This window comes from Nipponia nippon, unplaced genomic scaffold (genome assembly GCF_047370975.1).
Source record: "Nipponia nippon isolate SJK-2023a ecotype South Korea unplaced genomic scaffold, ASM4737097v1 scaffold_10, whole genome shotgun sequence".
NCBI lineage: Eukaryota > Metazoa > Chordata > Aves > Pelecaniformes > Threskiornithidae > Nipponia > Nipponia nippon.
The window spans coordinates 5,030,362-5,057,544 of record NW_028262291.1 but is presented as its reverse complement, the minus strand read 5'-3'; the positions used below and the strand labels follow the sequence as shown (position 1 = coordinate 5,057,544).

General features: G+C 39.5%; 1 protein-coding gene across 9 annotated transcripts in view; it reads right to left on the bottom strand.

The window, feature by feature from the left end:
• Nucleotides 1-26,157, bottom strand: part of PRMT3 (protein arginine methyltransferase 3) — a 74,511-nt gene extending 48,354 nt beyond the window's left edge. For 8 of the 9 annotated variants that reach the window (XR_015701206.1, XR_015701211.1, XR_015701212.1 and 5 more), the window contains exons 1-9: nucleotides 18,473-18,543; nucleotides 18,228-18,357; nucleotides 17,458-17,540; nucleotides 15,982-16,031; nucleotides 14,563-14,665; nucleotides 12,694-12,847; nucleotides 10,002-10,143; nucleotides 6,818-6,883; nucleotides 587-708 (exon numbers count right to left, since the gene is read on the bottom strand). Coding sequence is in view for 5 of the 9 variants with exons in the window: in XM_087743027.1 (XP_087599153.1) it covers nucleotides 587-708; nucleotides 6,818-6,883; nucleotides 10,002-10,143; nucleotides 12,694-12,847; nucleotides 14,563-14,665; nucleotides 15,982-16,031; nucleotides 17,458-17,540; nucleotides 18,228-18,357; nucleotides 18,473-18,506 (884 nt within the window). In the remaining 4 variants the exon portion in view is untranslated. Of the gene's footprint in view, nucleotides 1-586; nucleotides 709-6,817; nucleotides 6,884-10,001; nucleotides 10,144-12,693; nucleotides 12,848-14,562; nucleotides 14,666-15,981; nucleotides 16,032-17,457; nucleotides 17,541-18,227; nucleotides 18,358-18,472; nucleotides 18,544-25,962 lie in introns of those variants that run through there. The other variant, XM_087743048.1, reaches the window with a different exon arrangement.
• Between the last annotated feature and the right edge of the window lie 1,026 nt (nucleotides 26,158-27,183).

Here is a 27,183-nt window from a genome sequence, read left to right as displayed (position 1 = left end):
AAAATTTCTATAAGAACAAAATGTCTATATTTCGATAGTTCTAATTTCTATACTTCTATAAAATAGAAAATTAAATTATAGAAATTATATCATTATTTAAAATTTCTATATAGAAATAGAAAATTAAACTGTATATACACACACACTCTTGAACAACCTTTACTGGGTTTATCTAAATCAGAACAGTTTCCTTAACTCCAAGTAGTGCAGTCAGGAAAAGTTTCTCATGTCCTCTTGGAACATGGTTGTCTAAAAACTTAGAATTTTATCAGTAGTGACATTTAAAGAGTGAGAATGCAAAATGGACTGGCAGCAGCCAGCTGGAGCCTCTGCAGCAAGACAGCACTGGCCCTATGCTAACATTAGGAGGAAGGTCTGGGAAACACCCTGCCTTAAATACAGCTCTGTTTTAATTATCCCTACCAGAGGAGCAAACAACTTTACTGCACATCAAAACCTGTGTTAATCCTTAGGACAAAGAAGGACTTCAATAAAACACATACCGGTTAATGATCACCTATCACTCTGTAATGGCATTTCAACAACTTCTTACATCAATATTTACCATACTTGGAACATTTCCTACCTAATGATGTCCATGGCCTGATAGACGATTTCAGATTGGTCAACTCCAATCACTTTCTTCGCGCCTGCTTTGGCAGCAAACATGGAGAGTATTCCAGTTCCACAGCCAACATCCAAAACCACCTGAAATGAATAAATGGAGGTAAAAATAAACACCTGATTTCCCTTGCTATGATTTTTCTACATGTCTTTCTACATCAGTGAGATACCATATTCTAACAGAAGGAACAAATTATTGCTCTCTACAACTGCCTGAAAGGAGGTTGTAACGAGGTGGGGGTTGCTCTCTTCTCCCCAGTAACAAGCAATAGGACAAGAGGAAACGGCCTCAAGCTGCGCCAGGGGAAGTTTAGGTTGGATATTAGGAAAAACTTCTTCACCAAAAGGGTGGTCAGGCACTGGCACAGGCTGCCCAGGAAGTGGTTGAATCTCCATCCCTGGAGGTATTTAAAGAACGGACAGATGTGGTGCTCGAGGACATGGCTTAGTGGTGGACTTGGCAGTGATAGGTTAACGGTTGGACTCAATGATCTTAAGGGTCTTTTCCACCTTAACGATTCTATGATTAAATGGTAGCATCAAGTCTTACTACTACATTCGGAGACAGCCAAGTCAAACTGCAGCTCTAACTCCACACCCTCTACTACCTTTTACAGACAGACAATGAAGCAGACCAGCTCCAGCTGCAGATTAACTCAGTCACATGGGAAACAATCACAAGCAATTATTTGGGCAACAACTGAAAAGTTACAGGAGAAACAGGAAATCATAGCCTCAGCAATTTTAATCAGTGAATCAGTTTTAACACCTGGAAATATTTTCTAACACCATTTATAAGCAAAATACAACCCCAAAAAATCCAGGAAGATGGGATCACTAAGTTTTCATGAAAGAAAAATAAACTTCACTACACTTGAAAAAAGCACATTCAACATAGCAACAAGACTCATGCAAACGCTTGGTTTTGACATCTCACATATTAGCTACTGTAGGAAGATACTGAAAAGTTTAAAAACATGAAGCAACTAAGAAAATAGTACCAAATACATTAATAAGTAGAGTTGAGCTGCCAGCAGTGGTGAACTTCATAAAGCAGAGATTTTACCAAGTAGCCTTGTTCAGGCCTCAATATCATAATAATGTATTTCCTCTAACTGCTGGAAACTTCTCAACAGCTTCAAAATTAACACTTTCAATCTTGAATGTGTTACAGTAGATTTTTAAGCTACGAGATTCACATCTGGTGTTTTCACAGAAACAAGAATTGTTGAGGTTGAAAGGGACCTCTGGAGAACACTTGGTCCAACCCCCTCCACAAAGCAGGGTCAACTATAGCAGGTTGCTCAGGACCACGCTCAGATGGCTTCTGAGTGTCTCCAAGGATGGGGACTCCACAATGCCTCTGGGCAACCTGTCCCACTGTTCAATTGCCCTCACAGTAAAAAACTGTTTCCTGATCTTTAAAGGCAACTGTCTGCAGTTCAACCCGTGCCCATTGCTTCTTGTCCTGCCCCTGACCACCACTCAGAAGACTCTGGCTCCACCTCCTTTACTCACCACCACCACCAGGCATTTATACACACTCAGAACATCTCCCCCAAGCCTTCTCTTCTCCAGACAAAACCACCCCAGCCCCTTCAGCCTCTCCCTATATCACAGATGCTCCAGTCCCTTCATCCCCTTTGCAGTCCTCCACTGGACTCACTCCAGGACACTCATCTCACTCTTGCACTGGGGAACCCAGCCCTGGGCACAGCACGCCAGCGGTCATCTCCCTGGGGCTGAGTACAAGAGAAGATTCACCTCTCTTGACGTGCTGCTGACAGTCTTCTTCCCAATGCAGCTCAGGAGGCTGGCTGGCTGCCTTTGCCACAAGGGTGCGTGCTGCTGGCTCATGCTCAACTTGGTGTTGACCAGGACACCCGCATTATTTCCTGCAAAGCTGCTTTCCAGCCAGCAGCCCCCAGTCTCTACTGGTGTAGGGGGTTAATTCCTCCACTCCCAGCTGCAGGATTTTGCATTGCCCCGAGCCCTTTGCGCAGGACTCCCGTTGTTTCTCCAGCCTGTGGAGGTCCTTCTGAATGGCAGCACAACCGTGTGGTGTATCAAGCACTCCTCCCAGTTTTGCATCATCTGCAAATTTGCTGAGGGTGCATTCTGTTGCATTGGCCAGATCACCAGCAGTCTTATTGTTAGACCTCTACTTACTATAGTTAAGCTTTACTAATGGTGTTAAAAAAATTCTAAGCACTATGTACAGTCACTCGTATCATGCATAGCATTTAAGCATTAACAGAATCAGAACCTTAAAGACAGACCTCCTTTCCCATACAAGAGATCTAAACAAGAGAGTAAGCACAATTTACTAAAACACTTCTAAGGTAACAAGAACATTGAGTTAGAATTACTAGTCATAAAAATTATTTATTAGAAAAACTAACTTATTTCACTGTCTCCTTAGCACAGCATCCAGTCTTGTAAAAGCTGTCCTCACAGCTTTCATGACATTAAATTTTTTTCAAAAGAAGGCATCGAATCACTCAGTAAATCAGTCCCACACTTGAGAATTGTAACCCCATTTTACAAAATATTTCAAGGCAATAACGCACCCTACTGACAAACTTTCTAGCTTATGAGCTATTGAGCATTCTTGCTTTGGCACAACAAAAACTTGCATGTGCACTTTTAAATTTCACCAGACAAACAGTATCAAAGTAAACATTTGAATGCTCGGCACATTAGGTCTGCTTGCCTTCCCTTGCATACAATTCTATACGTTCTGATGATGGATACAGAACAATGATTCTGAAGCCAGCATGAATAAAAATAGCCATTTACCCTTAGCAGCACTGTGTAAGTGAGCTTCTACTGGGAAGCAATGACTGAAGAGTTGACTGCCACCTGTCTTGAAAGAGCAACTTACAATCTGGAACTAAAAAACATTAGCGTGATGAATTTTTTTACAGCATCTTGTGTAGAGGCTGGCCACGGAAGTTGCGGACAGAGTTACTTGTTCCACTTGCAACTCTTTGCAGCTATGTTCCTTCCAATAGGAGTCAATTCTACAACTCATTCACAAGTTACATACGAGTATGTAATGGCTACAGAAATCCCTAGGTTAAGTCTTCTGAAGACAGGAATAGAAAGTAATAATCAATGTTCTGGCAGCTGCTGAAATCTCACGCCCCCTAACACCATCTATTCTAACGCTTCACCCATGGTAGTTAACAAAATTGCTGAGCCATGAAAGCTCGAAGTCAGAGCCAAAAATAAACCTCTGTGAAAGAATGATCTTGATGTACAGTTGCATGAAAGAGAGCAATCACCACAAATTGGAAAAAAATCAAAACAGACATCACTTTGGACAGCTGCCCTGGTCACTTAAAAACCCAGATGGAACTCATCTAGCCTTAGGCAGGGGATGAGGGTGGAGAAAAAGGCACAGGAGAGAAAATACACAAGCTGGAACACATCTGAGGAACAGAAAGACAAGCAGAATGATCACCAATTAGCCTAAGGACAAGGGTCTACAGCTAACGCATTCTTGCGGTGATCACATATGGCCTCTCACCAGAGATCTGGAGCAGCTGGACTGGCGATTTGACTATACCATAATCTACTGCAGCATCACACCCCTCTCTGCTAATCAAAACTGATATTCTACTTTTAGTAACAGAAAAAAATTACTTCAAATTCAGAAAAACAGGAGGTCAGGTAATTTGGCCAATTAAATTAATTCCATCAATGACCTTTAGTAGGAACAACGTTTAAAAACTCATTTTTTCCCCCTCAATATGGCATTGATGCCTGCCTCAGACTTCTATTCTACAACAAAAACTAAGCATGGCAACACTACTTTTCTAACCAATTATTTTTCCACCCAAAAATACTCTCGCTGTAAAGTGGATCACATTTCCTTTTACTGAGTAAGGCCACCTTAACTATTCCTGCTAGGTCATCTAAATTGTCCTATTCTCTTCTCAAGTACATCTGACAGGTTGGAAATAAAGGCAGCAAGCAGGACTCATTCAAGTTTTAATAATTTCTTTTGAAAGCTGAGAGAGAACAAACAAATTGGCTGGTTCTGAATAAAGTATGCATAATAAACAACCCTAAATATTCTGTTATCACCTGTTCCCGTGCAATCACACCTCTTGGGGATACTGCAGATCTGCATTAAAAGGCAGTACAATGAATTGAACTCTTTGAACAAGCTCCTCCCAACCCACCTCACAGGTGTCCTGTCAGAAACAACAAAAGCATTGCTATGTGCTTCCTAGGTAGGAATACCATATGGGAGTTCTAGGAAACCTGGTATCAGACATTTCCTCACTTTTTTTTTTTTTTTAAATTGTAATCAAACTTTAAGGGAAAACAGCTTATTTCCTCAAGTTGGAAGTTTTACTCATTAATACGGTTCTGAGAGCATCATATGATACGTAAATGAAGCAAAACATCTTAACGGATCTCTGAAAAAAATCCCATATATTCTCCATAACAGCATATCAAGTGAAAGCCACATCAACGTTTAGTCAGACGCAGAAGTTAAGTGGGGCACTGGTCACCTGGATGGAAGCTGTTGGGAACTCAAAACAATTAAGAATCTTTTGTTCCATTCAATCTCAATGCACTATGACAGGTTTGGATACAACATGAATTTGAGGTAATCATGATCAAAAAAACTGCTGTAAAAACATCGAGTTCAGAAACCAGTTTGTAGATGTTGCGATAACGGACAAGCTTTTCTTTAGAAGTTGAATGCTATCACGCGAAGTAAACACACAAAGCAAGCACACGTTTTCTAGCTGTTTCCTGACCCAGTGCATCTACAGCTGGGGCTGAAGCATCGTTGTCTGGAACAGTTCACCCACATTTTATTTCAAATGTTACTGGTATGTCCATACAGCAGGGGAGAAATACAACCAACCCTGAAAAATTCCTGTTCCACTAGGACATATATTCCATGTAACTTAAGATCAGTCTTACACCGTGAAAACCTGCAGTTATCAATTTTAGGGGCATCTGTGAAACTAAATTTCTCCCAAGAAAGTTTTCTTTCCTTTATTGATCTCTCTGCTTTGTTAGATGAGCCGCCCAGCTATGCAGTCACCCGCATCTTTTAAGTAGCTGGCAGCACAATGTTTCTACAACACTGGTGCTTGTTTTGTCATTGTAACTAAAGAGCTTCGAAATATTTAGTGGAAACAGGCTTGTGACATGGATTGAAGCAATAAGGAAAACTCTTTTCCTAATATTTTTCTGCTGCAATTGCCAAAAGAAAACTGAGATAAGACATACAAAGAGTATGCACTATCTACCTTGAAATACCTCCCAGCTAGGACAAAACCATATTTAGCACAATCTCCAACTGAGGAATTATCAGATGTGTGCACTTTTATTACTTCCACAACTATTCTGAAGCCTTGTATTATCGCTTATTAACAAAGTCTCAATCAAAACCAAAATAAAAAATCAACAGTGATTGCCTTCCATAAACATAGACATCCTGGTTTCACAGTAAGAAATATCCATACACAGCTTCAGAATGGCAAACACTAAGCAGAGGAAAGCTAATCCAGAATAGAAGGCTGCACAGCCTAACTCGGAACACAACAAACTCTTCAGAAATAGCCAGCACAAATACAGAAGACAAGAAGAGGATCATAACTGTGCAGGGGTCATAACCACAGTAAGATCACAAACAAAAGTCAATGCCATCTCTCCTCACTGCAAGTGAAATACTAGTTCCTGGTTCCAAGTCCCTTAATAATAACCTAGTCCGGAGAGACTACACAACACTAATTCAATAGATCAGTTGCATATGAATTCTTCCCCAGTTCTAATTACACAGTGCTTCTAGAATATTTTTACTCTATCAGTCACAGATTGAAATTTACTTAAATTGTGGTAAAGAGGCCCTCTACGATAGATTTCACTTAATATACTAGACAAGAAAGGCTCAACTTAACCCCGCCAACATAATTAATGAACATCCCGCCACGGCACACAGAACAATGACAATAGCGATCAGCACTTCTGTTATCAGCACTTTGCACCCTCCAGCAGCTGAATAGCACTCCACCACCTAATAAAGCCAGAGTACATTAAATCAAATCTTGTCAGTGTGATATTCCACTCCCAAAGCTACGAAGCAGCCAACCTGAAGGATTTCTACCACTTGAGAAAAAATAAAGAACAGAAATTATTGTATTTTCTGAGCTGTTTTACCTACCTTGTCCTTGAAGATATGGGGGTTTTGATAGATGAAGTCACGATAGCTTTCTGTACGCACTTTATCCTACGATTTAAAGAATAAAAACAATGTTCATTTTTACTACCTAGATGCAGCTTATTGTTCAAAAAAGCTGAAAAACTTGCTTTTTAACTTGGCCTAAAGATTTTTTGTGGCTACTGTACTTATAATGGCTCTGCAATGACAACACTTTCCATACTATATTCTTTCAGAATTTATGGTCTTTGCAAATGAAGCCAGCTGAGCCTCTGGAGGAAAAATAAGAAATTAGCTTACACTTTTCTAACCTGATGCATTTGATTTTGGATGTTTCAAAGTTCTCAATACCTCTTCACCACTTTCCAGGAACAGCAGTAATAGAATGGCAATACTGCACCAACTTTACATAACAACCTTCTACACAATGGTAAAAATTTGAGTCACGAGCTCATAAAATGTTTCAATCATTTTATTCTCTGACACTCCCGTGACACACAGATTCCTTCCAAAAAAAGTTATGGATCAGACTAACCTTTTCTATTTTTAAACAAACTGCAAATTTACAAGCTAGTAACTGAAGCTGTACAGCCCATTCTATGAAAGCCAAATAAACTTAAGTGTAATAGAATATGACCTGAGAAGCTAGAATGTTTTCAAGCATATAACTAAACACTTATAGTATCTTAGTGTACGAAAGCTAGCAGTATAGCTCAATCTACCAGCAAGGTAATCTATTAAAACATTGATTCTCTTAATATGCATCAGCAGGTACACAAATTGACAGCCAAGTATAGGTTTTGGAATTGCTGTTGCAGTTCAAGTGTTAGAGCAAAGTAAAAGAAAAATTTTAAGCAATTTTTATCTAGTAAAGACAAGTCTACAAATAATATTGGAAGTATAAAATCCAACTGCTTATATATAAGTTAACATTTTTCTACTATGGCAGGTAAGAATTTCTAGAAACAATACAGAAACTGAAGAAATTTTCTCTAGCGAGAAAGAACAAAGTCTATTTTATTAGAAAAACAAGATCAAAAAACAGAGACTAAGAACAAAGGATATGTTCATAAAAATTCTGGAGACAAAACAAATTATTCTGAGGCTTGAAAATCCTAAAATCCAGTTTTAAGTTTAGGAGGATTATCACACACACAGAGAGCCCACAGAAACAGTTAGGGATGATTTTAGAAAATCATACTTTAAAATTATACATAATTGACATGAATAAAAAAAAATGGGATCCTTTAAAACCGTATCGATTTACTACAATGTTATATTCAGAGAAACTATTTTTAGTACTTTGCGTCTATTGCAGTATATAACAGGATTTGCTGAAACAACTAAAAAAGTTTAAAAAAAAATTGGAAGGTTCAGCATCAATCGAGAAAGCCGTCAGCTGGAAAGCTTTCAGCCTTACAGCTTGCCCACTCACATTGCCTCAGCACTGCCCCAGCTGAATCAATACCGGTCGCGCCGCTGCCTCTGCTATATGCACTGCTGCTCGAGTGAGCCACAGGCATTCGCTTCAGGTCTCTCTATTCATCAATTCCATTCTCTCACTCGCCATTTCAATGCAATGCCTTTTTTTGTTTTGTTTTTAAACAAAATGGTAAGGAAATGTATTAAAACGAGTCAAGAAATTCGAGGGAAAAAATAGAACAAGGGAAACACTAGCCATTTGGCCAGTGTGAAGTAACAACACTCTTCCCCCATCTCTGAAGTATTTGCAGGAAAAAAAAAAACAAACAAACAAAAAAACAAATTGAAACTTCATCCTACCACTACCAGGCATAAAAAAAAAAAAGGCTTTGAAAGTGAACAATATCAGAAACAGACTTAAAATTCAGACAGCAAGACTCCTTTCTTAAAAATTTCAATGTAGCAAGCCACTATATTTATACAAATAAGGTAGATATAAAAAAAAAAGTGAATGGCTAGCATATAGGAAAAAAATTCGATGCATGTAATAAAAAAATCAATTGCTTTCCTATGTTTAGGAAAGTCAAAAAGCCTTCTTAAAGGCATTCTGAAAAACATTCCCTGAAACCAATAAAATACGATTTTGTACCAATCTCCTTGTGCAGAGATGCAGAATTATAAACTTTATTAGCAAACAGAAAGGCTTCCTCATCCTATAGCCTATAAAATCTCAAATGACACCTTTATACAACTGCAATACCAAACTTCTATCATTTTTATTTATCTTCAAGACTTTAAATATATTTCTCTAGACCGTACATTTCAGAAAACATTCTTCTACCTCCGCAGACATCTCTGTGCTTCTGTAAAATCCCCCCCATGCCCCAAAACTAACCTCATGCTTTTATTATTCCTAACACAGATTTCTACATTGGGGCCACTTAGCAATATACAAAGCAGGAAACTTTATATGCTACCTGTATGGACGAAGTCACTTCACAATTCCGTATCCTATCTCTACATTAGACAGGAATTTTATTTATTTCTGTCTTAAAATGTTAAAAATGATAAACTGTTTATAACTTTCACAACTATGACAGCTTCTCTGAAAGGAAGCATTAAGAGGTTTTGCTTTTCATGTCAATTCTAAGTTGTTGGGTTTTGTGTTTGGTTGTTTGTTTTTAAGTTAAAAGGGCATACACAGGTTTGCCTTTGAAGAGTTTTAAGCCTTAATTATTTTATCTTTATCATATAAATGGAGCATACAATTTTTCCAGCTGTTCAATTTCATGTTATCAATACACTGAACTGTGCACAAATACCAACAATTTCTGTTTACCTAATGCAATAGGAAACCACAATATTTGAGAAGTGGTTTTGCCTGACAAATTTCAATTGCTAGGAAAACATAAACTAAAGAAAAATATTCACTGACTACCATGTTTTATTCTTTATCTTTTAAGCACCCAGGAAAAAGCTGCTTTTGGCAAGGTAAGGTTGTGGTACAGATGTTATAGTATATCTTCAAGCATATCTGTAAAGGAAATGATTTTGTGTTCCTCATGCTTCCCATAGAGTACATATTTTATACAAAGGAAACAAAACTGGAAAAAGAACTCCCAACCCAACTCCTAGCAAAAATCTATCGTGTATAGAAAGGGTTAAAAATGCAGCTGCTCTGCAGTATATTTATGGGAACACAGCCCACTTCATTCCATCTTTCCTCTTTAGTCCTACTAAGATGCAGTTGAGACGACTTTCTAACCTTTAGCATCTCTTCGTGTATCCCATAATGCCCATAGGAGCTGAAGTAAACACCATCTTCATCCTCCTGAAGGTCTGCAATGGCGCTGGATGACGAGCTGCTCCTGACATCTGCGTTCATCACAAAATCCTGTGCAAATTGTCTGTAATCAATTTGAAATATACCCTTGAGACATGTTTATGGGACCATGAAAAGGAGGCGGGGGTAGGGGGGGAGAAGGGGCTTGGAAGAGGTGAGGAATCCAGACTGCACAAGGGCTTTTACAACAATAGAACCGGTTTTAAGCATGCACAACCTCCCTCTGCCGGCTCCTCCAGGCTGCTGCACCACCATTCTCCGTCCGTCACCCTCCTGCAATGACTACTTTCTGCTTTCAACCAGCAAATATCAGCAGTGAACCATTCGGGCTTCGTTTCTATTTTTAAGGAGAAATTACCTATTTTGCACTTGCTGGTACAAAAGCTAGTACCACGGTGGTCCAAGTCTACGGGGGACAACATGCATTTTAAGCCATGTAACACAGATGCGGACTCAACACAACAAACAACACTTAAGAACTATAAATCATACATCACTGCATGACTACTGGAAGGTTGAAGAGAGTACTTCAAAACTGAAGCACTTGGGTGGAAACAAGTACGAGCTTAAAATTAATTTTCATTTAAAATAATTTAATTTAATAATTTAATTTAAATAAAATTAATTTTCATTTTTATTTACGTGCTGCTACTTAATTTTCCTCCTCCATGGCCTTGCATTCCTAATACACATGTTCTCTTCCCATTTCTCAAAGCAGTTTTGATGACCAACTACACAAATCAAGGGCTTTATCATGAAAACACAATTAAAAGTTGACAAGCAAACAGCTCATACTATACACACAATGAAGTGAAAAAGCAAACATATTCCTCCAAGGTCTACAGTCCAACATCAACGAAACTTGCATCCTAGACCACTCCAAAGCAGCCAAGCTCACCTTCAACAGCAGTCATACTTTCTTAAATAGGAACTTAATGTATAGAAACTGTAGGTAAAATCTCATTACCAGTACCATCCTTATAGAACAACAAAGCCAAAAATACTATTTCAGTCCAGACATATCAAATACTTCTCTGCTTAACTAGTTTGAATGGGGAAGCGAAGGTGGTAAGGGAATTCATATTAGAGGCTTGGCAATATCAGAAACTGTCTATACTTGCTGACACAGAGGTAAGGTCTGGATCTTATTTTTAATATTGGTCTTTACCGTAGCAGTTTGTGTTTTCCTTACTTTTAGATAAATATCAAAATTATAAAGTCAAAACTTACAGAAAATAGATTCTATGACATATAATTAAGTATAATTAGCATTTTACAAGATTTAAACCCAATTTTAAATTTAAAATTATTTAAAACAGATGCAGCCAATACTTCCTCCAGCCTACGCATGCAACACAAGTACCCAACTCTAGAGACAGAGCTGCCCTCCCATCTTTTTAATCAAGAAAAAAAGAAGATAACTAGAAACAAAAGTCATCATCTCTAAGCAGGGGACAGATTAAAAATTTCAGGATATACAAGCCAAGCTCTTAAATCCCTAAGTTACATCAAATGCTAGAGGTGACCTGATTTATAGAACTGTTACCATTTGTGGGGGGCAAACAAAAGGTCATGAGGCCTCCAGCTACCCATCTTTGCTTTGCACCCCTTTCAATTCTCATAATTCTACAAGTCTACTCAGTCTAGCAAACTTGGAAAAACATTTCTGATTTGTAAAACTTAAACCCAGCTGAAGACAAAACCGTTCATTTTTGACATGTGTAATTGCGCACAGCCGATAGGATTTGAATATGTGATTTTATTTTGGTATACTTAGTTACTAATAACATCAAGTGCACACTCTCAAAACATACACCGAACCCTCGAATGTATTTTACAAAACAAGGGTTTTGCCACTTTACTTTTCTACAAAAGAACATGAATTATTTTTCCAAGTCTCTTAAATACAATTTCAGTTCTTCAGTGGCCAGTGTGATCTTGAAATAACACGTTTGTACAGGATTTAATCCTATGTGACCCAAAAAGTTGTTTATATTCCCATTTTATCCATGAGCATCATCAAGAAGTAGCATGTACAGCTATGAGGATTTCCTGATTGTAATGCACTGAATATTCTTACTAACAGAAGCCACACCTGAGACCGAAAATAAAAGTAGCCGAAAAGTTGGTTTATTAATTTCACTGAGGGTTTCTCCAAACTCTAACTGGATTCTACTACTAACAATCATTGTTTGGAGCCATCTCTGAAAATGTTGAGAGTCCCACATTTAATTTGTCAATACCTCCCTCTTCTCCATTGTGTACATCTTCAATGTTTAAATTCATATCTAAAGGACTAACAGACACGTGTCTGAAAAACAGAGAGTGGTCTGAAACAAAGTACATGTTTCTGGGCCATATGCTTATTTAGCTTTCCTAAGCACACTTTGCTCTTTCAATTTGTGCAGGTTTTGTGCAGTTTTTACTAATCATCTACAAGACAGTTACTGATCACCTACAAGATAAAAGTTAAACGTACAGTCCCAACACAAGTTATGAGTTTTATTCTGTAGTTACATTCTACCACTTCTTTGAATTTCTATTCGTCTTTAAAAATGAACATCTCATCTAAAACACATCAAATAGAAAACAAAACTTCAGTTCAAACACTTACTTCATTTTTTGAAGATCATCTTGTGCTCTAGCCAAGGCTGCTTCTGCGAGTCTTGCTCTGTGTTCTGCATGTTTTAATTGTTCAAGGAGCACCATAGTATCATTTAAACCATTAGAAGGCAAAACGCTTGCAGGTTCACAAAGATCTTCTATATCTGATGAAATGGGGAGGAAAAAAAAAAAGACCAACACATATCAGTCACATGTTGTTTCACAGCAGCTCATAAACATATGATGCTTTCAGTGTTACTATTTCTGTCTTTGGATGATTTGTAAAAGTAGCGTGTTTTACAAGAAGCATCACTGAGTTTGACAGGACTAACCACAGAAGACCATACTATTCAGTAAAAGCAAGTAGACTAGAAGCAAGCTCTAAGCTAACAAAGCAAATAAATCCAGAACTCAGGCTTCTTTAAATACCAGTGTTTCATTATTGATAGAAGAGACATTAAGTTTAAACTGTAATTAAGTTAATTACAGTCCTATCCTCTATTTTTCCAGTTATGTTATTCTGAGGCTGAAAAGGCCATGGTAATAGTAAAAGGTAAGAAAGTATATAAATTGAAGATTTCTTAATAATTAGACAGTAGCTCTTAATTTTCAAACCAATTCCTTGGGCTTTTATAAAGCTTATGAACACACACAACTCAAAAGAGCATAAGCAGAATGAATCGAGACAAAACATCGCTTTCTAACTACCAAAACTCAGATTCAGCACTAGGTCCCCATTCACCTCTTGCTAAATTCAGCTGGTGATTTCAACAGATGCCAGTGGATAAAAAAATGGTGCTACTGTGTTTTTGGATATAGTAAGAAGTTATTGCCAGCTTATTGGGCAAAAGACTTCATTAAAAAGCACATGTATCTATTCCTTTTAATCATGGAAGACTGACTATTTGGCCCATGGGACGAAAACAAAGCAGATACCAAAAATAAGATTTCAGAGGTTCAGATCATCCCCATAACCCTTCAGCAACTGCAACAGCACCTCAGAAGTCTAGAGCTTGGGCACAGAGCACACATTAGGCAGGAGCTGATACAGTGAAACATGAAATCCCTGAAGTAACCAACCAACGTCCTCTACCATGCACGATCTCTGCTATCATGCAGCAAGGCTCGCTTAGAAAAGGGCAAAACTGCATTCCAGACTGTACGGAGAAGAAAAAACCCACAAGCCCTAAGTACTTTATGGTTTAGGTAAAAAAAAGATGTACAATCAAGTGCAAAATAGGAACAGAGTAGGAGGATTGTGGGCGGCAAAAATAAGTTCAAAAGTCAAACTGAATTCTCTCAAGACCATCTGATGAACTGTCATGAGAGAGAAACTAAGGCTGCTTGTACTGATCGCTAGAACCATTAAAGAAGCAGAACTCTTCTATGCACCTGGAGTATCTTACACTGGGTTGGTCCAAAATGGAACCTGTATAAAAGATGAAGACATTTTCAACAAAGCAAATTACTTGCTCCTTACTTACAGCATACGTTTTTGAATGAATGCATCCGATCTTAAATACCCGCATTTAGAAGCTTTAAAAGCTTCATAAATCTTCCAGTGAAGCTCGGATGGAGTGCCTCCTTGACCTGCTTAATTACTACATACAGCATCTCCGCTATGAACATCGTATCTACAATAAGTGAATGCAGATAATAAAACAGGACTATGGAAATCTCAGCCATTAAAAACCAACGTGTATCGTGTGGTAAAAATTTCAGAACGCAACTTAATGTCACGACTTCAGCTATTACACGGACTTTCTCATATACCTAAGTCAACTGGATAACAGTGATGATGCTTTGTATGACAGGAACCGTACCAATACCACATGTACGCCACAACGTAGTATACTCATACCGAAGCATATTTATTTACCAAACTGAAGCAGGAGATCATCTTCTAGCTCTGGTTTCAAATATTCCTCTCCTTCCCAAGGCAGTGGGCTGCTGAGTGAACTCAAATATGCTGCTGTTGGTTTCTAGACAGGAGAAGAGCACGTAAGCTAAGTTTCTTTGAAAACATCAGCCCTTCAATTTCATTGAAGAAAATATGGCAAACATCTGTTTTTCCACCCATTAAAATAAATAGGGTATTATTAAAGGAGCTTTGTAGCAAAAGCTGAGAAAGATACTATGTTAAAGCATGACTTGCAAGAACAGTGAAGAAATGAATTTCTGGCTTCCATCCTGGCTCTGACAACAAGTACTCACCTCAGCACACCGACATTACAACCATGGTGACCAGAGAACAGCATAAAACTACACCTATGAGCTACTCTGGGTCCCAAAGCCCAAGAAGCTACGGGATCAAGGAATTCAGTACAAGCAGTAAAGCACAGCAGTTTGATAGAGACGTTGAAGGATACTTGTAGGATTACACTGCTATCGGGAACCAAGTTTACTCAGGTGTTTGACTGTGTCAGACCCATAGCTTACAACAGGGCTTATCAATAACACCAAGATATAATTGTGCCAAGTATTTTTACATGAACAGAGCTGTAGGGACATGTTTTGGAAACGCTATATTCTCTCCTGTTTGTATCCAGCCAGTTAATACTTTGTCAGGAAAGGAGAGGTCAGACTCAGGACTTTAGTTTTTCCATTTCCGTTTTTACTCCATATAGCTAGTTATGCCTTAAATAACTATTTGAGGATTTAAGATTTGAAGACTTAAGTAAAAAAGGCTTAATTATGTAAGATAGTATTACATCTAAATCAAAACCAAAGAACATACTTTTAAGTCACAGTATACACAAAATATACCCAGGCCTAACTTAAAACTGTAGGTTCCCATCAGCTTTCCTGATTCTGGTATCATTTTAGCAGAGATTAATTTTGGGTTCTGTGACCCGAGGGATCAGGTGTTTTCCTTACTAACAGTGCACTAGGTGTCCGGCCAGCTCACATCCCCAAGAAAGATTCTTTTACACCAATATGCATGTGAGGACTGAGAAATTTAAGTTATCAAGAAGTGAATCCATTTCAGGAGCAAGACAGCAAAGTCAAAGGCCAAGATGAATTAACAAAACCCCATGATACTACATAGCATAGGCTTTTTACAATTCTGAACATCCTCTTCTAGGAACTCCCATGAATTAAATGTATTTAAAATGAAAACAACTTCACATCTAAATAAACCCATGAAAAGCTATTTTAATTCCCATGATTTCTTATTTCTAGAAATATAACACAAAATTTCCTACAGTTATTTAAAAAAAAGGCAAATTGAAAACACAGCATCTTGGTTTCCCATTCTCCAGACATAGATTATGGAAGTAATATGTGGTACGCTTACCTTTAATCTAACAAAGTTTATCAGTTTAATGTATCCATAAAAATCAAGTCCTGAAAAGAAAGAAGGGGAAAAAAAAAAAAAAAGGAGAGCTTACATTACAGAAAACCTACATACATTTTACAATTATATGAATACTAATTACTTGTTCAATTGGCCAGCTTCCCCTTGGGGTGTACATCGTTATCTAGGGCAGCCTTCCTATCTTAAGTTTGCCATCTATATTTTACTTCTCTTTAGGACCAAAGAAGAAAATTCTTACCCTCAGGACAAATACATTTGCTGGAAATTAAGAACAGAACACATGCAAACGTGGCTTATGAACAGGGATTTCATTCATTTGGAAAGTAATGACATCAGGACAGCCACATTTATCTCCTACTAGTTACCTCGGTGATATTTTAGGCTGTTGTGCTCCTTTGTTCGTAATTTTAGCTTTCGCCTTTATAAAATATAAATTGATCCTACTCATCGAGGACATGCACCAATATTGATTTACAGCTACCGCCTCGCTCAGAAATAACAATAGTTTAAATGCAACTATGTACTCTCCTCAAGAACAGCGAGTACACTGCATAAACTCAAAATACTTTCCTTTGGATTTTATACAGAAACAGACCAGATCTTAGAATTTTACACGCAGATTTCTAAACACTTTGTGTGGTACCCATCCGCTTATCTCTCTCTCCTTTTTAGTGCACGCTCTTAAAACAGTGTTTCTCCAACACTGTTCCCCTTCCCTTGCTTTCCAGTTTTCCTCTATATGCAGTAAGATATGGATTTCAGGCTCAGTAGTTCAGCACTTACCTAACTCTTCCAACACCATCCCTTCACATACAACCTCCTGTATCTATCTCCCTTCAGTCACCACCTTAGCCTAAACACACATGCTAAAACACCACCACAGGCCTAAATACATGACAGCTTCAAGTGAAAGCCAGCCTTAAACTTCACTTGGAAAGAATGAAAGAGACGTTGGAGGGTACACCTTCCTGCGATCACCCGAGGGAACATAAGGCAAGACTGCAAACAGCCGCTTAAAAGACACCAGCAGTGCAGCCCAGTTACTTAACCTCTTGGTAGATACATCCACTTTATCTCCGCTAAACTACTGAGCTCAACAACAGTATCACTAGTCAGGGAAGAGTTCCCAGCAGATCAGGTAAATAGCTCTTACTCCAGCACGCAGTGGGCTGGCTCAGGTCGATCAAGCCGGCAGCAGGGACTCAGCACAAGGCAGCAGAGATCAGTCTTACTTTTGTTACTAGCCAAAAGCTTTGCCAGTAGATAAAGCATACAAGAAACAGCCAGCATAAAGATAACGTATAAGCATTTTTCTACAATTGCTTATCTTGTTCCATCTTGGAATCTTCAGCTGCAACCAGGAAATCAGTTAGAAATAAGCTAATCTTTGTGATTTATTTTAAACAAGATGCTGATACGCAGAAGGAAATAACAAGTTGTGAAAAAAAAACTTACCGTGTTTGTTGATTACATTGCAAACATTAAAGTGATGGTCTGTTTTGCAGTGGGAGAATACACCTTCAGCAGAACTAAACAACCTATAAAAAACGAATTATTAAATATGCAGTGTTAACACGCTTAGAAATTGTAACACTCGTAAGTTTTATATGCTCTGTTCTGACCTGCTAGGCAACGTGTTCAGAACACATCATTTTTGCCTTTAGGAAAGGATGAACAGGCACCGACTTCCTCACATACCTCACAAAGAAGCTTTCACCCTGTTTGCAAAACATTTTGCAACAAAAGGTAACAAACACAAAAAAATTGTTCCACAAACCCTACTAACTTTCAAAAACTCTTTGAGAGCAAAGCCAGCATTAAACCCAAAATCTCAGAACCACACGTATACGAGGTGAGTTAGCCAGCGAGATCTGCTGCGTCAAAATAAAAATCCTCATCTATTTATTGATAACAGGAAAAGAAAATTCAAGAGAAAGTTCAAGAGAAAAGCTTCGATATTGTTTCAGGGCGAGGAGAGGGGAATTATCTGCTTTCCGCGTTACTTCTCCCTCGTTTAGCGTACATCAGACTTTTAGCCCCAGAGGGACCGCACATAAGATCAACAAGCCACAGAGCACTGTTACAAACCACGTATTAGCTATTTTTCTGACGGGGCTGCCTCCCTCAGGCTGCGTTTGGGCGCTCGCACCCCAGCCCCCCCTCTCCAAGGGGCTCCGCGGCCTCAAGAGGCCCCTCGGCCGGGCCGGGGGGAGCGCAGGGACAACCTGTCGCAGAAGAGACAGCGGGTCCGCAGGCCCTCGGCGGCGGCACCTTCCTCCTCCTCCTCCTCCTCCCAGGCCTCATCACCGTCGGACAGCTCGGGCATCTCCTCCTCGGCGGGCGGCCCGCCGGCCCCTGTGGAGCCCACAGCAGGGGACCGTTACTGACTGGGAGAGGGGGAAGAGAGGGAGAGAGAGGAAGAGAAGAAGGAAGAGGAAGAGGAGGAGGCGGCGCGCCCCCAGGCACCCACCTGCGGGAGCGGCGCCCGCCGCCCGGGCAGCCATGGCCCCGCCGCCGCCCCACGTGCGGCCGCTTCCGGGCGGCCGCCCCGCCCCGCCCGCCGACGTCATCGCGGAGGGGCGGGCCCAAGGGGGTAGCGCGCCCCCTGGCGGCGCCCGCGGCCCCGACCGTTATTTTTCAAACGTGAAGGGGGGGCCAGGGGCGGCGCCATCTTGTGGGGGCCCAGCCGCGCAGCAGGGCGAGCGTGCAGCTTCCACGTCCCGTCAGCTCCGCTGCCGCTTGCTCGCCCCTCGCCGAGGCGGCCCCCGCTGTGGATGCCTGGGAGCCTCACAGAAGGGAGAAGCAGGCAGATGGATAAAGGGTCACGCCCTCAGCCAACCTAAAATATAAGAGATGATTTCTGCTTGGAGCTGGACAGGTGGCTGGCAGAGGGCTTTCTGTTTCTTACAGAGAGCGTGGCTGTGATGGGAGAGTTAAAGGAAATAACACATGCACACGGGCTTGTAAGCAAGGTTTAGCAACAGACTTCGAGAACTGAGGGTCTCACTCAAATGCAGAAGTTAAAAGTGGCCTAAAGAAAAAGATAGAGAAAAACAAATCTTGAGGCTCATCATCTGAAAAAGATGGTATTTGACATTCTAGGTAGGCTACTATATCTCCTTCATTTTCTCACATCATTTTGTGCCTGACAGAAACGTACATCTCTTTAGAACCAAACAGTGCCTTTCTGCTGTTTCACGTGGTGCTCCTAAGCAGCACATGGTGGAGGAAACGTGGAAGCTAGAATTTTTCCAATTTGTACCCTCAAAGTGTATAAATTCACACCCATGCTACTACAAATATTTCCAAAGATAATGAAATTACTGTTTCTCTTTGAACCTGACTACCTTATATGACTAGTAATTGCAGGAACAGACGTATGCTGTGCATCCTATTAGCACTGCTCTGAATCAGATGGCTACATACGGTATTTGTACGGTGTCTTATAACTGAACAAGGGTACAGCCTATTTCCTGATATGAAATACTTAAGAAATCTCCCAAAGCTCATCACTGCTGTTAGACAACTGCACCTCCTTAGGCATCATGTATGGATTTATGTATGTCAAATTAATAAACGATCCAGACTTGCAAAGGGTTATAGTCATTTTTTAAATAATATCTTGTACTTTTTGATCAAATCAGGTATCTGTGAGCAGGCTAAAAATAACCTTTTTTTTCTTCACCTAGTTGGTTGGCAAAGTTAGGGTGCCTCTGCCTTGGCACTTCGGTTCAGGAGATCCAACGTGTCCTTTACGAGCTGATTTGCCAAACTCCCCCACTTCCCATGCGTTTGTCCGCGTCGCAGCGGGGTCTCGCACCACATCAGATAGACTCCTTTTTCAAAGGAAACTACCAGACTGCTCCAGGACTCCAGGTCACGGGACCAAACTACAGCTAGCCCAAACATTGAAGCATCCAGGTGCTGGCTTTTCAGCACCAACACTTGCTGTACCACGCTACTTGCCAGGGCAGACATGGCAATAGTCTCCTCCCTTTTGGTCTCCGATCTTGTTTTTCATAAGAAGCTATTATACATTATATTTATTTTACAAAGGCTTAATCTGCAACAGCACCCAATCTTGACGTGTAGCACTCGGCGTAAGTGGAGGTACCAACTGCTGGTTAGTACACGGCAGTTAATTGTTGCTCAACAGAGGGAACACCAGCATTAATCATCATGATTGCAGGTTTTTGGTCGTTTCTAGAGTGCAAATTCAGTGGTCTTTGCTGAATATAAAAGTACAGAGATTTGAATTGATCAGTAAGAAAACAAAAGGGGGGGGGGAAATGCAGAATTCAAGAAGGAAACCTGAGAGTCTGCATTTACTTTGTTGGGATTACAATCTCTGATTTCTAATCTATGCTTGTAAATTTGTCCCATGTAGCTTAATTTTCCCTTTCACTTACTCTCCTATCTCTCAAAGCTATCAAAGAAGGCTTCTAAGTATGGTACTAATTATACAAATCAGGCTTGCCTAGTTATAGGCAAATCCAAAGGGACGTGAAAAATCTAAATACAAAAACTGGTTTTAGATAAGACCAGAATGACATGTTTGAAAAAGGATCTAAGAGCTACTGAATCAGATGCCTTCACAAATTCCATTTTTTGTTTTGTTTTTAAATTTCACATCCATTCAGAATTACTTCTATAGGTATAACAAGATAACACCGATTCTGCAAACGCTACTTAGTGGTGTAAACCAGTGCTTCTTTTGGATTTTTTTTTCCTTACATAGCAACTCAGTACTACTCGTTGAATTAGAATTAGTGCAAAATGCTGGCATAAAAATACTGCATACCCTTAATGTACAGAAGAAATGTAGGCAAGTCAGATGCTTTTACCTTATTCTCCCAAAGCAGGCTCTGATCTAATGAAAGAAACAGAAGTGACACAGAGTGATAAAACACACTTCTCCTCTACTCTTGCTCAAGCAGCTAATCGCAGAAATAGATTTAACAGCCACTGCTCTGCAAGTAGTGCCCGGGCTGATAGCAGCAAAAGCAGAAACAGCAGCTGCTTTGTGTTTTACTGAAATTGTCCCCCACCGAAGGGGCAAGGGGTCACTGATTGCATAGTCCTTGCTCCATTGCACACCCTCGGCTATTGTTGAGTCCACTCGGAGAGCAACAGACTGAATGTGCCGCACAGCCTTGTAACCAAATCTTCTTTTTTATTATTGCTTGAATTAAGATTCTCAATAAATGTAAAGCACCTGTTCCTTTGGGTCAGTGGATATAACATGTTGGATGAAGGCTGTGCAAAATCCTGCAGCAGAAGTGTATAACTTACACCGGTACCTCTTGAAATATGATCATCTTTGTTGCAATCTCCTAATCCTTGTAAAGGGATTTGCATGGTACAGGAAGATTTACAATGTAATGGATTACTATTTCATAATCCGGGCCAAGGGGAAGAAACTTCAAATATTTACAGGTTTTTTACTGCACTTCAAACTTTTTTTCTAGATCTGGAAGCACGACACCGGGGAGGCTGTTAGACAGTGTTCGCACACAAAATATGGTATCACCCATCGCGCTTCTGGGCTTTCTTTCATCTGGATTTCCAAGCACGTGTAACTTTATTCTCTACCTGCGTCACTCTTTTGTAACCACAGCGCTTGTCATTATTCAAAAGCAAAGAAAGTATGTTAATAGAAATTGTGTAGGAAACGAAACATTTTTGAGCAGACAATGATTAAATGGCTATGACTTTACCCTGTGTAAAATGTATTAGAAAAAAGAGAGAGAAAATGTTTAAAAATTAATATTAGGAAACCAAATTTCTTCTTAGTGAGTTGTGTAGTCAGAGTTATATTTTTTCAATTTTAACCACTCAAGGTCTCCAACAGGACAGACAATTGCACAGAACCATGAAACTCAAGACGGAAGACAATTTTGCAAAAGCATTTTCTATCTAGAAAGTCCAAACCACCTGAAGTTTTACACTACGCTCCTTGGATACTAAGCCCAGCCTGCTGCATGTCAGTGCCAAGAGTGACACTCCCAAAAGCACGGAATATCATTGCAACTACTCTCTCATGCTCAGTTCTCCCATCCCAGTTGGTTGCATTTTTTATTAAATTAGTGATGCCAGCTCTTTGTAGCCAGCAGTCTAAAGGCAGATAGTGGCTTTTTCATTAAGTCTTTAAGATATGTAGCAACGAGGAGATTCTCACCAAGCTGTCCCTTCCCAACGGCACGCAGCAATGAAAAGCGCAGCTGCAGCAATGACAGGTACAACAGAAAGAGGTATAGAAACCTCACATTTTGCAGAGGGGCATCACTGCAAGTAAAACATCATTAATGCCAGCGACCTCCTTACACCTTTATTACCCTCTCAGTTGAAGGGTGAATTTAGACTCCGTTAAAGTAATTAAGAGCTTGGAAAGATTTAAATGAAACATAAATCAGAAAATTTGAGTGCCAGTTAATATATATAGGGAACAAGCTGTAGTCAAAAATATTTTTTATTCCTATCATCAGGAAAAATGAGTGATATTGAAAAGAGAATTGCTAATCTGGATTTATGTGCCCAGTCACCATCCTCAGTCAGTTTAAAAGTTTCATAAAATGTTGTCCATATTCCCCTTAATGTAATTCTGAACTAAGATAACTGGCTGAGATATTTTTCATCTGGGCAAAGCCCAGGGGACCCTGTGTGGGGCTCACCCTGAAGGGTAGGGTTAGGTTTGAGCTTGAGAGAGAAAGCAAGCAATTTCAGGTGCTACAGACCACGGGGATCCAACTGAGATAACTCCCATCAGATAATGTTAAAAAAACAAAAATACTTAGAGGCTTAGAAAATCACAGATCTTCAGTTAGTTTCACTGTTGATGTCCAAAAGGTAAATGCAGATAAAAGTACTCGTAAGCATCTTAAGGGTAAACCAGTGTTCACAGAGGAAGCATCCAGAAGTAGTTTAGACTTTTCTGGCTGTTAATGTCTGTGTTTCTACAGGGAAAAAAACACCTGGACTTAGAGTAAATGATTGTAAGGATAAACTACAAAAGAAATCCTATCCCCATATGAAGTAAAATGAAGTGTTTACCTTAGACCACATCTTTACGATGAAAATATATGATCTGTATTCATTCTCAGTAAGAAAACAAGTGAGAACAGGCATTCGGTGGCATTCAGATCGGCTAACAGGTCGAACTAGTGGAACTAGGAGAGCTGTGCGTTAAAAACAAACCCTCAAAAGCAACTGTTGGGGACATAATGTTCTTTAAATATCTACAAGATATTTTGTGTTACAACAGTGGATGTTAAGCATTTAGCAAACTGGATGGAAATACCTAGATGAGTTACTTTGAACTAAAGCCCTTCTTGTGAGGGGCTGCGCATCTGAGAACATCAAGTCCACCAGAACCAGCCCTGGTCTGTGTTCACGAGGAGTAACAGACCAAAGACAGTGGCAACTTGGAGTGTGCCAGTAAAAAAAGGATCAAATTGTTTGAGCCCAAAATAGCAATATCACAGGTGAAGAAAAATTTAGAAATCATAAATGAAAAGAGCATTAGTACATGTTTTCATAACTATCTAAGGAATCTAGTGCCTAGTACCAAGATTTCCGAGGGCTTGATAAGAATGTCTTTAAGAGCAGAACTAAAAGGCAAGTAGAGGAAGAGTGTGAAATTTTGTACATTACAGGATAACAGGGACCAACAGAAGACAGCCATACTTCTCATGTCTATTACATACGCAGTGTAAAAGATTTACCTTAGCGTGCGTTAGATCGCAGCCCAGGTCTGTCTCTCCATTTTGATGGATGTAACAAAAATACAAGTATTTCTTTGTTCAGCTCCACTTTCCCTAAGTTGTGACTGCCCCAGTAGAATGAGGAACAGTGTTGATGATCATGAGCAGACAAAAGCAAGTTAGGAGAAGTCAGAGAAAGAGATAAAAATCAAAAAGTGGAACCATGCATAAGATCACATCCATTGACACCGCTTCTCTTGCAAAATCGTTTTTACTTTTCCAACAAAGATGGAAGGGAGTATCCATCACACTGCATTTTTCAAAAGTAAATTTCATAGCTAACTGGGATGAATTCGGTTAGTTGCTTGCAGCAAAGGATGTACTATTTTACTTTCATTTCTATATCTAGAAAACTGGAGAGACTTATACAATGATTTTGACAACACACAGATTGGGAATATTTCAGGAGTTCAAGGTTTCAAAAGATTTATTGCAACAGTTCAGTTAAATCTTTGTAGAGGTTCTATAAACACAGGATTTCTTCATGTTACTAGTATTGAAAAGATAGTTACTATCTCTTGCTGTAAACCTCTAATGAAAACGCTTTGCAGGAGAAGATACCAGACAGCTTGGGAAAATTATTTTATCAGAGACGATCTAGCTACCCCAAGGGCTTCTCCCAGAGGTGTAAAGAATGTAGGAAGGAGGAAAAAGAATGACTTACCCTGCACGAAAAATGTAAGTAAACAAGAGCAAAATGTAAATGTGCAATCAAACGATTTTTAAAGCAGGTAAATGAAACTGTCTATTGTGAATCAAACAAGAAGTCATCAAGTAGCATTAGGCTAGCGTTTCGATTTTTGTGCCAGCTTGTTAGAAGTTCTCTCGGTTTAGCTTTTCTGTTGACAGATTTTTGCCTCATTTTGAGTTTATTTCACTGAACAAAACTAACGTAAAAATGGAAATATCCTTCAGTAAAACTGCAAATTCTCCTGATAAATATTAATTCCCGCTTCTTTAAAAGGTGCTTGTTTGAGGTATTATGAGTAGTAGCTATGTGTGTTAAATCTCCCATTCTTTGTACTAGCTTCTTTTAAAAAAAAAATAAATAAATCAGCCAATGAAAAGTGCCTAGACCGACGCTGTCTCCCTCAGTTAATCCAAGGCCAGTAGAGGGATAATTTGATTAAACTGAGACCCTAATTTATTTAGCTTTAGTTCTGGATCAACCTCTTCTTAATAGAGTGCTGTCGTCTCCAATTGTTTGATGAAAATTAAAGTGACATAAATACCATGGGACTTTTTCAATCTGATTAGTCAGCTAACTTGCATCAATACTACCCCAGCCATCAGGCGCTGGCGTCCTTCCTTTCACCAGCCTTACTAACAACTGACAAGTTCTCCTTGAAGACCAGGCACCCACGCTGCCACTCAGACCCCCACACTTAACCCATCATCCGTCCTCAATGGGTCTTGTTTGACAAGGTGCCCACACCTTTTTCCATTGCTGTTCATCAGACAAAGCTAAATATTGTTTTATTAGCAATCAATAGCCTGTTAATCCCAAACGATTTCACAAATCCACTGAGCTCTCAAGCTGATTATAAACGTTTGGGGTTTTTTTTAAGCTGCTAAATTTCAGATGGATTTTCTTCTCTCCTCCCAACCCTCCCACTCTGATATGGGACATTGTAGCTGGTAAGCAAAGCCACAAAAGCAAGAGAGCTCTGTTGTCTTTAATGTTGCCTTTAACTGGACATTTACAAATGTCAAAAGTTCTGCAGTTTAAATATGATGAAACCTATGCCACCAAACCCTCAGCAGATTTCCTAGCTCCTCCGCTTTCTACCATCAGTTTGAGACTTAAGAATAAGCGAGCTTCTGAGCCTTCCCTTTTCTTTTAAAGTAATATGGTAAAATCTTGCTTAGTCTGTGGGCTGGGGGACTAGGAGTGAGAGACAGAGAGAAGTAAGCTTCTTTAATTTACAATATATAAAATGCTAACAAAGCTAGCTGTTGCACTATTGAATGATGTACCATTCACGTCCGAGTCACAGACAAAACACTTGGGCATGCCTGGTACACTCTGATGATCCCTTTGTTTGCGTGTTGGGTCACGGATATATCTTCCGTCAGGCACAAGGGGAACAGCATTACAAACATGCTTCCTCTTGGAAGTAAGCTTACACCTACTGTCTGCCTGCCTTTGCCCTGGAGATGTTGATCACGATAGCTGGTAACATAACGATAGTTCACTTACGTGAAGTACCATAAATCACCAGGTCAAGGCAGACAGGCAGTATCGGTAGGCACGTGCTGAGTGTATGAAGCTCCCAGAAACAAGACGCTGACTTTCAAGGCCTGGTGAGCTGGCTTTGCAAGTCTGGGTTATCCTCTGCATCTCCCTGCTGAATCGTTGTTCCTGTAGAACTTCCTCCCTCGGCAATGCTTGCACATACTCCGCCTGAAACAAATCTTGAAACGGGTGCTCTTTGCTCTTCAGTACAGGAAGGTTAACTCTAGTAAAATTTCTGGTTGAACTAAGTTAACTAAAAACCAAAATGGACTAAACACACGCCTTATGCTTTCTGTGCGGGGACTTAATGTGTCCAAATTGTGTGTTAAGTAGAAGGGGAAAAGTTATTTCAGCTGATAGGATCCTCTGGGATGTCTACTGAAACAAAACACGAATTTCCCATGTCATCAGCCTTGACAACAAAGTACCAGTTGTGAAACAAACTGTAAATGTAAAGTTTCAGAGGCAACATTTCACATCGGTTAACTTCCAAAAGTTGACACAATCTTGGCACAATTAATGTGAGCGTATCTGCTTGAAGCATAATGTTAAAAGAGCTCCAAATTTGACTGTTCAGTATCTGGTCTAAATGGCTCTTTCATATAATCTCAGGTCTTTTATGGGCTTAACTCAAACTCTTCTTTCAACAACTTTTCCTGTTAGGAGAAATACCTATGCTGTCAAAAATATTTGTCAAAACACTGGAACATAATGACAAAAAATAAACCTACTTATAATTTTCAAAAAAAGGTTGACACTTTAAATCTCAGACATTTTAGACGGAACATGCAAGTTTCTGCCAAGCCGAATAAAGCAGCAACTTTTTGTTCCTCTTTCTTTGGCTACTGTGCATGACCTTGTTGCCTTTGCCAGTTGTAAAATTGGGCCTAAAATGTTAAAAATGTTTTTCAGTTTTGTATTCTTAACAATAAGAATTAACAAGAAACAATATTAAAACTAATACTTGTTCGCTCAGTATAGTAAATACTTACTGTAGTTTACAATTCCTCTCCAAAACTTGTATTTCTAAGGTCAATGACAGTAACTTTAGAAAATGATTGCTGATTTAAGATTTGAACAACTCTTTACTGCTCTTGAATTCTAGGATAAAGCAATACGTATCTTGGGTCAAACTTTTCAAGGTTTCGGTGTATTCTCAAGCTGGCCATTCAGCACAGCAACAAA